General features: G+C 37.3%; 1 protein-coding gene across 18 annotated transcripts in view; it reads left to right on the forward strand.

Moving 5' to 3' along the window:
* Window positions 1–17201, forward strand: part of LOC129778219 (TLD domain-containing protein 2) — a 438692-nt gene that overhangs the window by 287712 nt on the left and 133779 nt on the right. For all 18 annotated transcript variants that reach the window (XM_055784977.1, XM_055784979.1, XM_055784981.1 and 15 more), the window contains one exon: window positions 13073–13179. In XM_055784977.1, the coding sequence (XP_055640952.1) occupies window positions 13073–13179 (107 nt within the window). The remainder of the gene's footprint in view (window positions 1–13072; window positions 13180–17201) is intronic.

Here is a 17201-nt window from a genome sequence, read left to right on the forward strand (position 1 = left end):
TTGAGCGGTCAAAATGCGAGCTGTGTCTCACATCGAGCTTCTATGGCAGCATAAGCAGCGGCAAACAGTAGCAACGGTTGTTGAAACCGATCTACTACTAGTGGCAGCAGCAAGCATCACGAGCGGATCGTTTCAGGCACACTCTCTCCGTCAGAAGTGCGAGAACGTTTCTTGGCATCGTGAAAGTACAGTATTGAATCTGAGCGACCAACAATTGAGCTGTGTCTCACATAAGTGGCAGTAGCAGCAGCAGCGGCGGTAAACATCAAGGCTGAACCTCAACAATCGAGCTGTGTTTCGCATCGGTCCACTACTGTTGGCAACAACAAACATCATGAGTAGAGAGTTTCAGGCATGCTCTCTTTCTCTATTGCTGCTGCTGCTGCTACTCAGTCAGATTTCTCATTCTTGTTGGACGCTCAGATCAATAAATAAATGTGTTTCTAGTGTGCATTGCTGGTACTCCTGTTCACATCAACCAATACAATTGGATGCGGTTATGGAGGTAAAGGAGACAAAGGATCCGGTTGAGGAAGAGTGTATCGCTAGGTTCCACATGACAACATCCAGTGTATCAAACCCGCTATCCGTTGTTTAGCTCACCGCGATGGTGTTAACTTGCAAACCGACGCACAGAAGCCGAAGATGTCAAAGCCAAGGAAAGCAGCAGCGACTCGGAAAAAACTACCGTTGCCAAAAAGTTAACAACTGCTACATCTGACATTATCATAAAAATGATATAAAACTACGATCAAAAATACTGTTTACTTTTATATTTTCTTTTATCATGTGCAACTAACAGGAAACTTATCACGTCAGAAACATACTTTCCATCAACCAACCTGACTGGATGCGGTAAGGGAGGCAAATGACATATGTATGCATATATATATATATATATATATATATATATATATATATATATATATATATATATATATATATATATAGCAAAACGGCTCCGGTCATGCCTCAAGGAATTTTCTAAAATAATATTTTGCCAATGCCTTTGCGCGAACTACACGGGCGAGTAGCACCATAATAGCAAATCAAATGTCGAAGTTCGTGATATGGGTGCGTTCATCGCTATTCGGTTCGGCGTCGGTTTAAACCTTTCATTACGGCAGTGTGCTCCGCCGAAGTGCTACCCCTGTACGGAGCATTGCGCCGAAAAGTATGCACATCGCGCTGGTGTGATCGAAGAGCAGTATGAATTTCATGTCGTCTAAAGACGACGCTCGTACACACAGCTCGTCGCGCGGATGTCGTCTATAGACGACGCTCGTAACGGAAGGGTTAACCATCAATAACTACGCTTGGCAACATTGAAATCTGGCAATTTTCATATGAGATTTTTCTCCCGCATGTTAAAAGTGGTTTTTCATGTACATAAAAGCGCAGCGTAGTATGTCAACTGCTTCCCGGTTTGAAAATAAATGATCGTTAGAAAATAAATGAGCGACCCGTCCAATTTCAAACGCTTATTGCTCATCCATTTCATGATGGATTGATGAGATGTTTGCATCATACGTTGTCGGCACTCCATAATAATTTTTCACATTGAATAAAATAATATATATCATGTAACTAACAATCGAACAATTAAAAAATCTCAACCACTATCCAAACAGAAGATACCTAGGCCTGATTGATCGAAATTGACGTCATTTCTTTTTCGCGCCCGATTCGTTCGTTCACCGGCAAGCTGCATGACAATCGAGTAGGAGGCGCCTACTTCACACATACCAAATGATATAAAAGGATGGAGCGTTCGTGGATTTTATTCATTTTTACAACGGACGTGGAACGGACAACAGTGGAGAGCAGCAGCAGTGGACGCGGCTAATATATAGACGAGCATCGAAGCTGTGTGGTCAATAGGCTAGCTGTGCCTCACATCAAGCTTCTATGGCAGTATAAGCAGCGGCAAACTACTACTATTACTACTAGTGGCAGCAGCAAGCATCGCGAGCGGAGCATTTCGGGCACGCTCTCTCCATCAGAAGTGCGAGCACACGCTTCTTGGAATCGTGAAAGTGCAGCAGTGAACTTCAAGACATCGAAGCATCGAATCTGAGCGGCCAACAATTGAGCTGTGTCTCATATCGAACTTAAGTGGCAGTAGCAGCAGCAGCGGCGGTAAACATCGAGGCTTAACATCAACAATCGAGCTGTGTCCCGCATCGGTCCAGTACTGATGGCAACAGCAAACATCATGAGCAGAAAGTTTCAGGCATGTTCTCTCTGCTGCTCAGTCAGATTTCTCATTTTGTTCGACGCTCAGATCGGTAAACATATATGTTTTTAGTGTTTTAAGTGTGGTCACATCAGATCAACATCAACCAACATGACCTCATGCGGCAAGGAAGGCAAAGGAGGATCGAAGCGTATCGCAAGGTTCTACATGACAATATCCAGTGAATCAAACTCGCTATTCGCCGTTTAGCTCGACGTGATGGTGTCAACGAAAACCACCAAAATAAAAACAGAAATAGGCAGCAGCGGCTCCGAAAAAGCTACCGCTGCCAAAAAACAAAAAATACCCAACAACCAAACCAAACGGCCCTTTTCAGGGCCATCAGATCATTATCATAGAGTTTAACAATATATTTATTCAAACATCCAAAATCAGCATGCGACAGATAGCCTAACGTAATCCTACGTCAACTATGCGGTCGTGTCTCGGACACAACCTTCTGTGACTTTTTTTACTTCCATTTTTGGAAGAATGTCGGGAGTGAGAATTGAACTCGTGACCTTTAGCGTGAGAGGCATGGATGTTACCACTACGCCAGATCGCCTCCAGGCATTTCTTCTTTCGAATGAAGTGCTTATCATACTATTTCGTTGTTTAGGAGGTATTAACGCTCAAAATCTCGGTCTCCAGCGTAACGCTTTCGTTTTCGAAACATTGATTTTACATCCCGGTATAGAAATGAAAGACGTAGTCCTACGTCAAAAAACTTCGATAATCCGCGTAAAAACCTCCGTAATTGGAAAATCCACTTAAAAAAACAAGCCACCTAAAATCCACGTATGAAGCGTGATAGGGTGCGGCACTAATTTCCGTTATGAGCACTAAAATCTAAAATTAAGCTTTAAGTACTAAAACATGTTTTAGGTACTTTTAAAATCGATGCTAAAAATTCAAATATTTGTTTCGTCCAAGTAACAAATTAGCCAAATGAAACTAATCTACACTAGAAATTGGCGAACGCTCACGAGCCACTCATTAGAGCCGGTTCGTCAAAACGGGCGTATGTTCCACTGTTCTTTACAAAGGAAGCACAGATCAAAAAATTATAGGAGGTTGTGTCCAAGATACGACCGCATTGTTGACGTAGAACTACGCTGTTATTTTATATAAGTCGCTTATTTATACCTTCGAATTTATAATGCTGTGAAATTTTAGAAACAGCTGCTTAGTAGAATAATCTCTGAAAAAGTTTTTTCATTGTAGAATCAGTTGACGATAATTGATTGATGATTCATTCCTGCACTCGCAAAACAATACACTAGCTGATCGTATGTCACAATTTATTTCATGTCAATGCATTGAAAACTTAAACGTTATTCCGGTGGCCTTTTTTGTGATTGACGTAGACTCGGCTACAGTCGATTATATACATGTTGCACCAGCACCATTATTCCACATCTCATAACTACATCAATATATCTTTGGAACCGCATGGAAACAACAACAATGACAACACTTGCAAGTATCAAATATCCTGCTACATGTTATTTAGTATTGCCTCAAAGGAATCGCACCTTAGGCATCGTTCGTACAACGTAAACCAAGCGCCAAACAAGCGTTCGCCATAGCATGCATACAGAGCCATACATTGGTGGCTTGAAACTAATAGGAATATAAAAACTTCTCATTATTTTGTGCTATCCTCAAAAGAAACTCTTCTGTTAATATTACTGGTCTCGAAAAAAGTTACATTACTCATCCTCGAGAGAAGCGCAGTTGTCACCCTTATTGGAGGAAGTTTTTCTACTGGCAAGCGAAACCTAATCACATACAAAATTCCAGAACAACATTTACTTTCTTGGTGACTAAACAAGCGAAATAAACTCTTTTTGTTAATATCAACAACCTTTTTGACGCACAACCTTAACGCCTGCTTCGCCATAACGTCAGTTTAATGCATTGATGCATTCTCAAAGGCACCAACGAAGCCCTTATGATGACGGAAAACAAACAATGTTAACTGCTTCGAAAAAGACTGAATTATGCCACACAGCTTGTACTCTGCTGTAACACCCATCGATGCAAATTCGCTGATGAGTTTGTCAAGAGCGACCGCCTTCACCACCAGCAGGGGGATCTTGATTTTGGTTGCTGCCTGGGTAACGGCGTTTACATTTTCGTCCGACGCGCCGAAATCGCCTACTTCGCTGTTGTTCGATGCGGTGTCACACTCGGGAAGGCTCGGTTCAGTGCGAGCGCTTTTCACTGCACCAACATCGCGTGCATCATTAGATGAAGCTTGCCTCGAAATATTATCGTCCCTGGCAATGCGTTCGTTTTTTGCAGGGCTAGAGCCTGCTTTCCTCTTCTTCTTGCTCATTACACACTACGCGAAGCGTCCAATTTATGAAGCGGAAAGAAAAGCACACGATACGAATAACGCGAAAAACGAACAGAAAAACCAAACGACGATATCCAAGTTGTATTAACACTGGTGGGGTCCAATCTTAGATCGAAGCTCAGCGAAAGCAAAGTGAACTGGATTGCTCAACAGTTCGATGCTGAATGAAAGTTTGCCTCAGCGAGATCCACTGTTTATACTCTATGCAAGTATTCCCCTTCATTCTTCTACTTTTCCTTTGTTCACGGAGACCTCAAATCCTACGATTTCCCCTTCGTTGGTCGTCGATAAGTTGCTCGTTATTGACAGCTCTGTTCGGGAAAGCACGCAAATGGACAGAACAAATGTCAAATGTATGGGAAAATGGAAACGCTTAAAGTTTTTATGAATTTTCACCACTTACAAACCAGGGGATTCTAATGTATAGCATATTAAACAAATCTTACGGAATTTCGGATTCGTTTAGTATGTAAATCGCCAAAATCCGTTCGCGGCAAAAATAGTTATCAACGTTAACTTTATTTCATAAAAACGTGACTTGTTTTCTGATTTGGCACCCTTAATGAAAGACGTAGTTCTACGTCAAAAGAGCCTCGGTTCAAAGAAGAGCCGGAACTCAAAAGAGTCTCGGCTCAAAAGAGTCTCGGCTCAAAAGAGTCTCGGCTCAAAAGAGTCTCGGCTCAAAATAGAGCCTCGGTTCAAAAAAGAGCCACGGTTGAAAAAACCGCGGAGCCTCGGTTCATGAAAGAACCGTGGTTCATGGATGAACCGAAGCATAGTAGTAGAACACAATTATTACCATATTCATATGAGTATCAAATGAAAATTTCTTGCCTAGTAGCACACAGTTATTTGTGGAAAATGAAAATCCTTTTTTTTCAAAACCACATCAATATGGGTTTCAAATCAAAGGTCTGGACTAGTGGAACACAGTAGATCATAAAAAATCCAAATCCAAGATAGCCACAGTAACAAAATGACCAAATACTTTCATCAACTCCTACTCATACGTATGGGTATCAAATGGAAAAACATCATCAGTGAAAATGAAGTAAGAAATGAAAATTTAAAAAAAAAAAGTTGAATGTTTCAAATGTAGAGAAATCTACTAATGATACAGATACAGGGAAACTTTGATATAAAGTACATTTCACTTTCAAAATTATACGTTGTATCTAATTATACGTTATATCGAAGCATAATAAAGAACTCGGAAACATAGCGCATATTACTTTATTATGATGCTGTTTGGATAGAGTTAGTAAATAATGATGAACAAATCCAACTAGATAGCCAATCTTTCTGGTGATGTTTTCCTTCATACTGTTGGATGAAGGGGAAATAAATAAAATTACCGTTTGCTCGCTGAAAAAACTTTTTCTCTGTAACAGTGCCGTTGTTCCGATGCATGGGATACTTTTTGGTAGTTGTATGGACTATTCATATAATTTTGGATCTGAAAAAATTTGAGAAAAATAAATTTCAATTTTAAAAATTATTTTACTTGTTAATGTAATTTTTATAATTTTTTTTTATTTTTTTGAAAGATTAAATTATTTCCTATATTCCATTGTCTATCTAAAATGTTGTAGGTGTCAAAGTTATCAACTTAATTTTTTTCAAAATTTTTTTTAACACTTTGCGGACCGCTCGCGAGATTTCTCGTGTTTCGCGTCCCATCCGTTGCGAACCGCTCACGAGATTTCTCGTTTTCGCGTTCCTTTTTTACGGGCTTGTGTTAAATTAGTGGATAAAACTTTTTGTTGCGTGCAAGTTTCTATTCAACGTCTTAATGGGTTTAATGAATAATGAATTATTTCAATTGAAATAAATTAATTGTTACTCAAGTAACAACCTTCAAAATCATGCTCATTAGAAAGAAAATTGAATCATTCATCTTTCCACATAATTCATTTTTTTCTTGATCTTGATGTGACAGAAAAAAAGCTATAGACTGAAACGTGAGCATGGGAAAATTTACAGAATTTTGAAAATCAAAAAAAAAAGATGTTCGAATAGAGTTATCGAAACTATTTTACCTATCTTCCAGACACAATTTTATTAATCGAAAAAGGGTATGAGAAAAGTTATAAGCCAAGTTGTATGGAAGAAATTAATTATGTTAAAGAAAATTGAAAAAAGTTATTTGAAAGGTCCCAAAACACATTCTCGAGATAGTACTTATTCGATGTAGAATATATTTATCTATCTTTAGCAAAATTTCCGTTGGTCGGAAAAGCGTCTAAAAAAAGTTATAGCCCAAAACCTATACAACTTGTATGGTGGAAATAAATTAATTGAAAGAAAATTGAAAAAAGTTTTTTGAAAGGACCCAAAACTCTTTGAAGCATAATTTAAATGGATTTACACGGAATATTTTACAGAGAAATTTGTATTTCGATGTATGTAGATGTAGAAGATAAAAATGTCGGGAAGAAATGAGAAATCAATTTCTATCCTTCATTTGATTTCTATAACGTTGTTGTGGACAATTCAGTACAGAGATATTATTGTATGAACCAAAAATTTCGAATTCGTATTTCATAATAAATAGTTCAATTAATAATCATCGAAAATCAGTTTTGAAAACTCTAATAAATTCTATACACCCAGGATTTTTTCTACGCGAATTTTGTTACAATTTGTCGCAGTACACCATAGTAGATATACAGCGCATACTCGATTATATACAGTTTTTGATATCTTTTCACTGTATAATGTATATGTATAAATATATATTTTTCGTTCTTTGAATATAAAAGAAGAATTTGATTTTTGATTCATCCCCTTAAAGTCAGGAAACACCTTTCTCACATGAAAAAATAAATTTATCCAGATTATCTCAGGAGGTGATAGACGATCATATTTGATGAAAAAATCTTTCTACGCAAATGTTAAAAATTCAACAATAACAGAGTTATAGAGTTTTTTTTTTGTTTCGGAATCTGTTGCCTCAAACTGACTCTACATTACAAAGTACGCTGCGGAAGACGATTCTGTTGCTTTCATTTGGAAGATGAGAAAATTTTGTACATGGTATAGTAGTGGACCATTTAAATTAGTGGATTTTAATAACATTTTAGAAGTGAAAAACTTTAAAGTTAATTATTTTTAATGTGTTATTATCAATTTCATCTTAATAATTTATATTAAACTAGATTGTTTATATCAATTAAATTGAAGTTCTCTAACCGCTCCACAATTTGTTCTTTGACACCCAACTGCTATCTTTCTTAATTCGGCTGCAATATCGATATAAACAATTTCTGGTGAATTGTTACCCCACTGTACATGTAATAGCCACTTAAACTACACCTTAACGTTGAAAGGTTACAATTCTTTTTGAAATGAGTCGTATTTGAAATATAAAAAAAATATTTTTTTTTCAAACTGTATATAATCGAGTCCAAAATTGTATATAATCGAATCACATATAATCGGGTCTGTATATAATCAAGTCCGACCTATACTTTGAGTATTTTCTCAAATTTTCATTTCCAAGCCTATTGAGAATGGGAAAAAAAAAGAAAAACTCATTTTTTCACTATAGCTCTTATAGTGAACCATATAGGAAAATTATCTTATTATTATCTGAAAAAAATCACACATATCTATAGAAGGCTTAGGAACACATTTAAATACGAATTATAGTAGTACTGAATCCCTAAATCCTCAAATAAATCAATATTTCAAGTTTTTTTTAGTTGTTAATTTTTTTAGGAATTATTTTTTTTTATCTCAAAGCTATTAAGAATGCTAATAATTGGAAGGTACGTTTTTCACCGTAGATCCTATGGATAGAGATTCGAAATATAGTCAAAATTTCTATGCAATAGACATTTTTACTTCCTTTTTACTTTTTACTTCCTTACCCAGTCAGACCCTTTCCCCCGTACAACTCGTGAACGTTTTGGACAATAACTTCTCTCATACTGTTTTCGGATCAATGAAAATGTGGCTAAAGATAAATAAAAATATTCTTTATAGAATGAGTACTATCTCGAAAATGTGTTTTGGGTCCTTTCAAATAACTTTTTCCAATTTTCTTAAAAAAAATAATTTCCCCCATACAACTTGGCCTATAACTTTTCTTAGACCCTTTTCCGATTAATAAAATTGTTGCTGGAAGATAAGTAAAATATTTCTCTATCGAATAACTTCGATAACGATAACGATAACTCGATATAAATTCTGTATATTTTCCTATATTGACCCATGCTCACGTTTCAGTCTTTAACTTTTCTCTGTCACGATCGAGACAAAAATGAATTATGTGGAAAGATGAATGATTCAATTCTCTATATAATGAGCATGATTTTGAAGGTGGTTACTTGATAAACAATCAATTTATTTCAACTGAGATAATTCATTATTTATTAAATCCAGCAAGACGTTGAATAGAAACTTGCACGCAACAAAAACTTTTATCCGCTGAACTTTCATCCGCTAGTTCTTCACACATAGAGGCGAATGAACTACACAGTTTAAAGCCTCTTAAAAACTTGCAAGCAAAGCAAGCAACTTCACACAAGTCAAAACGTGCGGTCCCTGGCGTTTGTCTTACATATTTTTTCCCGGTCCTTAAAATGTTAAGTACTTTCAATTTTAAAAAATTTCCAACTCAAAAACTATAAGAACTACAGAATTTTGGTTCAGACAATGGAAGATAGGAAATTGTTCAAGGTTTTATTAAAATAATGGCAAAGAAGTTAAAAAAAAAATTTTGAAAATTAAAATTCGTTTTTCTCAAAAACATACTTTTTTTTTAAATTCTGAGCGAAAATTATATGAATAGTCCATACAACTACCAACAAGTCTTCTATACACTGTTACTTTTGGTATTTTTCTGAGAATTAAAGAAACACGTTTATGAAAAAAATAAATATTTTTTTTTTAATTCTGTAATTTAAAAAAAAAGGTATTTTTTAATGAATATTTAAATAACTTCCTACATTTCATTCTTTGGCCAAAATTTTGTAGGCATAATAGTGTTTGAGCTAGAAATTTTTATGAAAAATTAAGAAAAAAATACTGGTCCTTTTCAAAAAGTAGTCTTCTTTTTTGGAAAAATCAAGTATGCACAGTTGCTCAAATGATTTTACACTCACAACGTTCCACTGCAATCTGAGAAGGTGCTGCCAACTCCTAAAACAAGTTGGCAAACCATTGCCTTTTTATTTCCTAATTTTATAACTGTCAGTCCCAGTGATCAACGTCTTTCTAACGAAAAGCTCAATGTCAGTCCCTAGAGACCGACACGGAGCTCAACTTGTTGAGTTAAACGATTTCATTTTGATTAAACATAGTAATACATGATACAGATAATATGCTAAAAGCTAAAAAATAATTAAGTAAGTAGCAGTTAACAGTCAAATAAAGCGGGCCCTCTGTGTGGGACGAGTTCGATGCATTGTTTGGCACACTTGAAGCCCTGCATGATCCAGAAGCTGCAGAAGTTAAGCCAGACAAATATTTAGCGGAACCACATCTGCAAAGAATAAGCGACCCTTTGCTTTGGAGAAAAAGAAGAAACTCTGTCTATCCTCAACGACATCGTTCTGGAAAGAGTGTACTCCGGCGACTTCAGTGCCATGTGAACGAATATTCTCGAGTGCAGTACATGTTTGCAGAAAACGACAGAATAGATCAAAAAGATCATGATTATAAACAAAAATGTGCAATGATCATCATTGTGATGAAAATTTATTAGAGAAAACTTAGAATAAAGTAATATTTTTGTTATTCTATCCACAAACCAAAGTTTTAAACTTTGTTATTCACATCTTCTTTCTTTACATATCCGAATGAATCACTTCTTGAAAAGCCGCTCAAATCTTTATGCTGTGATTTTTCCCGAAGTCACAGCATTTCAAAAAAATCACCTGAAAAGTTTGATGTTCAAAAGTATTCATATAAAACAAAAATTTAGGCGGGTCGGGTCGGTTAGTATAATTTTTCTTATCTTACGTGTCTCGAATCAGATCAAAAATGTAATTCAAATTATCTCAGTTTTGACCATTTGTCGCTTCAAGGCCGTTGTGTTTTTATCCATCGAATGTCTTCAAAATGGCAGAAATTATTATTGTACACGCACTATTACAGATTGAATTTAAGCAATATGGCCGGAAATGGGCCAGGTCTTCGACGAATGTTTGTAAACAAAAATAATTGCTATCATTTACCATTACAAATCTTCCATATCTTGTTCTCATACTGTCAAAAAGGAACCACCTGTCAGTTCAAGTTCCTTTGTTCTGATCTCACTTACACTGCGATGCGTTGTGATGTATGAAGCAAATTCTTTGCCAATAATTTACTGTATGTTTTGGGGTCGCTAATGTTTTTTTTTTATAATTCATCTACTTGTTTCGTTCTTAACGCGCCGACTAACTTTAATGATATACCGCCCTTAAAACCAGATTTCATATTAATCAACCTATCTCAAACATCAGTCACCCAAAATCTCATTCATAGTAATGGGAAAACGACTATCGCCGCCGGTCAAAGGTACACATTCACCCGGCAGGTCAGCAGATCATGCCCCCGTCGGAGACAGCCCATTCAAATTTCCAAGATAAACAAACGACCAATAGAAAAATAACAAACCAAACAACACACAAATCCGCTCATCGACCTTGAACGGACCCGCGCTCCGGAAATTGGTTTCTACAGCGACACGAAATTCGCACAGTGCAGAAAAAAAAATCGCGAACAAGTATCATTCTTCTCGTTTCCTCTTGGAATGGCAACCACAGCTGTTTAATGATCATTTCGTGTTCTTTTCGAGTATTATTTTTACCTGTGTGGCTTCCTCTCCCTCCTTTGTCACGCGCTTGCGTGGATATGTGTTTACTTTGGTCAATTCAATTATACGGAACCCAGCCGCTAAGAGCTTTTTATCGCAATCAAATTAAGACAGCAGACGTAAATTGCAAATTAATAGCTGCCTCTGGGTACCTGGAACCTGTGAACCACAAATTCATCCCTTCGTGGAATAGCTATATCGAATGTAATATTGAATCGATCAATCCGAAGTGTTTGACACGCATTCATTACAATCTGTTGCCCGGAAGGAGGGAACCGCAGTCTATTTTTAGGCCTCACCGCGGATCTTTTTATACAAAACATTATCCAATTATCTCGATTCTGTCTTATCTTTTATCAATTTCACCCGAAGGCGAGTGACATTGAAGAGGCTGTAGCGGCTGTGGAGATAGACCAAATTGAGCAAATAATCGTAATGAGAATCGGGACCAGCTGGTAACACTTGCAGAGAAGGTATTAGAAATTTGATTAATTTTATGTGGGGGCGTTCCCTTCTTAGCGCGTGAGTCGCGTGATGAGTATCACTGGCTGGCAACAGGCACATCAAGTTTGGCGCAACAATGCCTACCGTTGCTTCTTCGAGCAGGAGATTGGCCCATCCTAACTATGCCAGCTTCTTCGGTTATGATTGGGAGCTGTTATCCGATTCATTCGTTCATTCAGCTTCATTGAAGCTTTGCATTCAACGGCGCACTCAACAGATAGCGAGTAAAACGAGAATTATTACCGTCGCGTTTGGTGTAAATTAAGTTTATGGCATCGTGACATTCGTTTTCATTTCGGGAACATGAACTGAATTTAATTTACTGATTTTCAAATTTACGAACATGTGACGTTTTATCAATGGGGAATGATAACGTTTTTTTTAGAAATAAACGGATATAATTCATTTATTTTTTTCTTTCTTACTCAAATAATTGAAAGTTATTTGGAAGTCGACTAACTATAGTTGTATGAGAAATGTAAAAAAATAATCAAAATGGTCTTCTTTTATTGTTTTGTTGAATGAAAGACAAGTTCGATTTCACGCTTTTGGTTGAATTAAATTTTGCCTTTCATCGATTACGTTTTTAAGACTCAATAATGGAGCAGCTGTTTCTCGTCAGTTATTCGTATACCATTTTATGTACATTTTTATTATCGCTGAAAATGGTTTCAGTTTTTGAAGTTGTTCAATTCCAATGTTTGTTTATATTCCTGTTTATAGTTCCACCAAGCATTCACGATTTCGATTCATTAATAAGGCTTACTCATATTTTCAACCTGTCGCCCAATGAGATTCGTTTACCGCTCCCCAATGATTTCCTAAGTTTGGGTTGTTTACGTGCGTATCACCCCGCACGCTCGCACAGGAAACAATTTTATTATTAACAATATTTTTCGGCTTTGGTTCTTTCTGCATGCGCACTGAATAAATATCGCAAGTGTTGACTTTTAGCTACCTTTCTGGTTCTAGTTGTTGTGTCGTAGTCGTTCGGAGTACAAATTCGTGCCAGCATCATAAAATTCATGAGTTCATTTAACACTTACGTTTATTCGACCATACTGATTTGTTTGTTTACACCACCGTAACGTGAGAAAATCATAAATACACACAATGCTATAAAAATGTTAATTTTTACCTCTCTTTCTTATTTCCTATATTGCAGGAGCAAATCGCGAAGTGTCGATCATGGTTTGGCTGCACCCTTTGATCTTGATTCGCTGCGATCCAAAGTGGAGGGCCGATTCGAGAGTATCGATCGACTGTCAAAAGGTGAGTTGCTGTCCCCATTAGTGGGCATTATATCATTTATGTAAGTGGCAACGTGTAACGCGTATTCCAGAACTTGCAACTCAAGATACATTCAAGGTGTGCTATTTGGCATAGAAACCTTAACTATGTACTAATAAAAACAAAGCAAGTAATACTATGATGAGACGGCAAAGTTCCTCACGTTGGCACCGTTGAAGAAAAAGCAATAACAACATAAAGAAAAAAAAATATGGAGAAGTAACTTCGCAAGCACAGTGTTTATCAAAAATTGGTCACGTACTTTAAATGTGATAGTGGTTAAGTGAGTGGGTGCGAATTCGCGTGCAATTACTATGCTGTTAAATCAACGAGATGGAATGGACCGACCGTTCCCACCATCATTCAGTTAAAACGTGAGAATGCGTTCTCTAGAACCCACAGCGTTTAGACTGATGCGAACGACAATATTGCAACTTCTTTAATTGCCATCCCTCACTATAATTTCATAAAGAACAGAACTGAATGAATTTACTGGCGATGACCGTCAGCATGGAGTATGCTAACACATGCGCGCTAGTAGCAAACAATAATGATATCCTGAACCGTTGGATGACCTTTGGATGAGGAAGGATTTCCCTGGGTCAAATGTCATTTTAAGATGAATTCTCATGTGGAGGCGATCTGGCGTAGTGGTAACATCCATACCTCTCACGCAGAGATCACGAGTTCAATTCTCACTCCCGACATTCTTCCAAAAATGGAAGTAGTGACGAACCAGCCGAACTGTGTTGAAAGTCACTATAATAAAGAAAAAAAAAAATTCTCATCAAGTGGAAACCGTTGAATGAAGGAATTCTCGGTGTCAGGTTTAGAATACAGATGCGGAAGTCAACGAAAAATAGAGGAACATAGTGTGTAGTTGAAATTTTTAAGTGATTTTTCAAATGAAACTTCGTGAAAAATAAACGCATGAAGATGGGATGTACATAATTTTGAAGCTTCAATTCTCTTCAAGTTTTGAAATAATAACAATAATAATAATAACAATGCATACGTGCGATTCAATCATATAGAACACTCTTCACCTAATGGTATGAAAACCGATTTACGTCCAAGTGAGTATTTCGTTTCAGCCCGTTAGTGCAAGATTTCTTCTTTGCTTCTTTCTTGTATATTCCGAGAATAAAGGGTGTGTCACATCAAATTGCATCACGGAAAAAACGCTGTAGAAATTCGCCCAGTAGACCGATCCTTTTGAAAATTTTAGACAGTAAAATAAAAACTATTAAACAACTTTTGGCATTTTCTTTTTATTCATACTTCGAGCCCAAGCCCGTATGCTCGCACCTTCCTCTTTACCCCGTCCATGAGGTTCTGTACAACGTCAGGTTGTAGTTTTTTTTGAACAGAAATCCATTTTCTCTTGAAGTCCGCCTCCGATTTGACAACTTTTGGGTTCTTCCGGAGGGCCTGCTTCATAATCGCCCAATATTTCTCTATTGGGCGAAGCTCCGGCGCGTTGGGCGGGTTCATTTCCTTTGGCACGAAGGTGACCCCGTTGGCTTCGTACCACTCCAACACGTCCTTTGAATAGTGGTACGAAGCGAGATCCGGCCAGAAGATGGTCGGGCCCTCGTGCTGCTTCAATAGTGGTAGTAAGCGCTTCTGTAGGCACTCCTTAAGGTAAACCTGCCCGTTTACCGTGCCGGTCCTCACGAAGGGGGCGCTCCGCTTTCCGCAAGAGCAGATCGCTTGCCACACCATGTACTTTTTAGCAAACTTGGATAGTTTTTGCTTGCGAATCTCCTCCGGAACGCTGAATTTGTCCTCTGCGGAGAAGAACAATAGGCCCGGCAGCTGACGAAAGTCCGCTTTGACGTAGGTTTCGTCGTCCATTACCAGACAATGCGGCTTCGTCAGCATTTCGGTGTACAGCTTCCGGGCTCGCGTCTTCCCCACCATGTTTTGCCTTTCGTCGCGGTTAGGAGCCTTCTGAACCTTGTATGTACACAGGCCCTCCCGCTGCTTGGTCCGCTGGACGAATGAACTTGACAAATTCAGCATATTGACGACATCCCGGACCGAACTTCTCGGATCGCGTCTAAACTGCTTAACTACGCGCTTGTGATCTTTTTCACTGACGGAGCATCCATTTTTGCCGTTCTTCACCTTCCGGTCGATGGTTAGGTTCTCGAAGTATCGTTTTAGTACTCTGCTGACCGTGGATTGGACGATTCCCAGCATTTTACCGATGTCCCGATGTGACAACTCCGGATTCTCGAAATGAGTGCACAGGATTAATTCACGACGCTCTTTTTCGTTCGACGACATTTTTCCAAATTTACGAAAAATTGACAGTGAAGCATGGCCAACGTGATCTATACACTCTTATCTTATTATAAGCCAAAGCTGAAGATATAATTCCTAAAAATTAAATTTCTACAGCGTTTTTTCCGTGATGCAATTTGATGTGAAAACACCCTTTATATTCTGAGAGGAAATATTTTGCACATCCGTTCTACACGGTAGCAAAATAGAAACAGGATTAGTCAGAGGGGGCACTATATTTTTAATTCTTTTGCTTCTAGTTGACGGCATCAACAGATGATCAATCATGACTGATTGGATTTTGAAATTGGTACCCTTTTTATAGAATTTTGTGATTTCAATGGTTTGGTTTCAAAGCAGCCAACAAAGAAATATTATTGATCAGAACTTTGGAATTCAAACGTAACGCTCTCGTTTTGGAAATGTTGAACTGACACCCCAGTACAGAAATGAAAGACAAGTCCAACGTCAAAACTGGTAGAGTGGAATGGTTTGGGAAGTATCAGAATTTAAAAAATAAACTGAAAAGTTTAATTAAAGCGAAAATGCGTTGATGTTCGCGAAAGCTCGTGAATGGATGATCAAGGAAGAACGCTTTTTGGAAGACGACTAGAAAAATGCCTGGATAGAACCATAGTAAGCGCGAAATTATCTGACCGTTGTATTCTCAAGTGCACTGATTCAGTTCCAACACAGCGTTCTGCCTCAAAGCAATCATGAAAATTTTTCAATGGTAAAATTCTCAATTGCCTCTCTTTCATGAAACATGCTCCGAATCATATGGTAACCATGAGAAAAATGTTTTTTTTTTCTCTAACTTTCATATTTCAAATTCTATATGCAAATTGTCTTCAGAAAGAGCTTACTAAGACAAACATTTTTCAATGCAGAATTTGTCAGTATCTCAACTCTTGATATTGATATTTTTCCCAAAAATTACCCCCTAAACATTTGAGTAAACTAACATTGAAATCATGTGTTTTTGGGTGAAAACCCATCAATAACTTTGAGTAAGAATAAAGATTGAAAAGTTCTACATCGCAAATGTTTGTCTTGATAAGCTCTAAATGTTTTCCGAAGGCAATTTTGATGTAGAATGTAAAAATTGGAGCAAAAATCACGTTTTTTCATGGTCACCCTAATGCAACTTAAAATCTAAATATAAAGTTATATTAAAAGATAGAAAAAAACTTTGTTCTACAAAGTTGATTAAAATAACTAGGGCTACAACTAAGTATGGAAAAGTTCATTCGCTCATTTCTCCACAACTAATTATAAATCACTCTTGTATCTGCTTGGAATAATCATGGCGAAAAGAACGCAACAAGCAATCGTAAGATTGCACGATGAATCATTTTTCATTCTCCAACCATCTTCATTCGGGACTGAGAGTGAACATAACAAAGCAAAGAGTGGAAAACAACATTCAATGAATGAATACTCCTTTGGAAGGATCGCACGAAACAAAATAACGAGTGAGTCAAAATAGACTGAATCTGCTTGTATGCATGATTTTATTTTCCCTTGTACTCTTTTCCTTGTCAGCATTCAAGTGCACATGAATCTATCTTCCCGCTCACTAATAACTTGCGTTAATATGGTCTTTTGCGTTGGCTTAGATCGTTTCATACTAGAAACAAAAAAATACCATTGCAATAGTGCACAGAAAACAATTTTTCGATTTCAACTATCTACCTATATTTTACTGCCGCGAT

The sequence above is a fragment of the Toxorhynchites rutilus genome, chromosome 3 (genome assembly GCF_029784135.1).
Source record: "Toxorhynchites rutilus septentrionalis strain SRP chromosome 3, ASM2978413v1, whole genome shotgun sequence".
Lineage (NCBI taxonomy): Eukaryota > Metazoa > Arthropoda > Insecta > Diptera > Culicidae > Toxorhynchites > Toxorhynchites rutilus.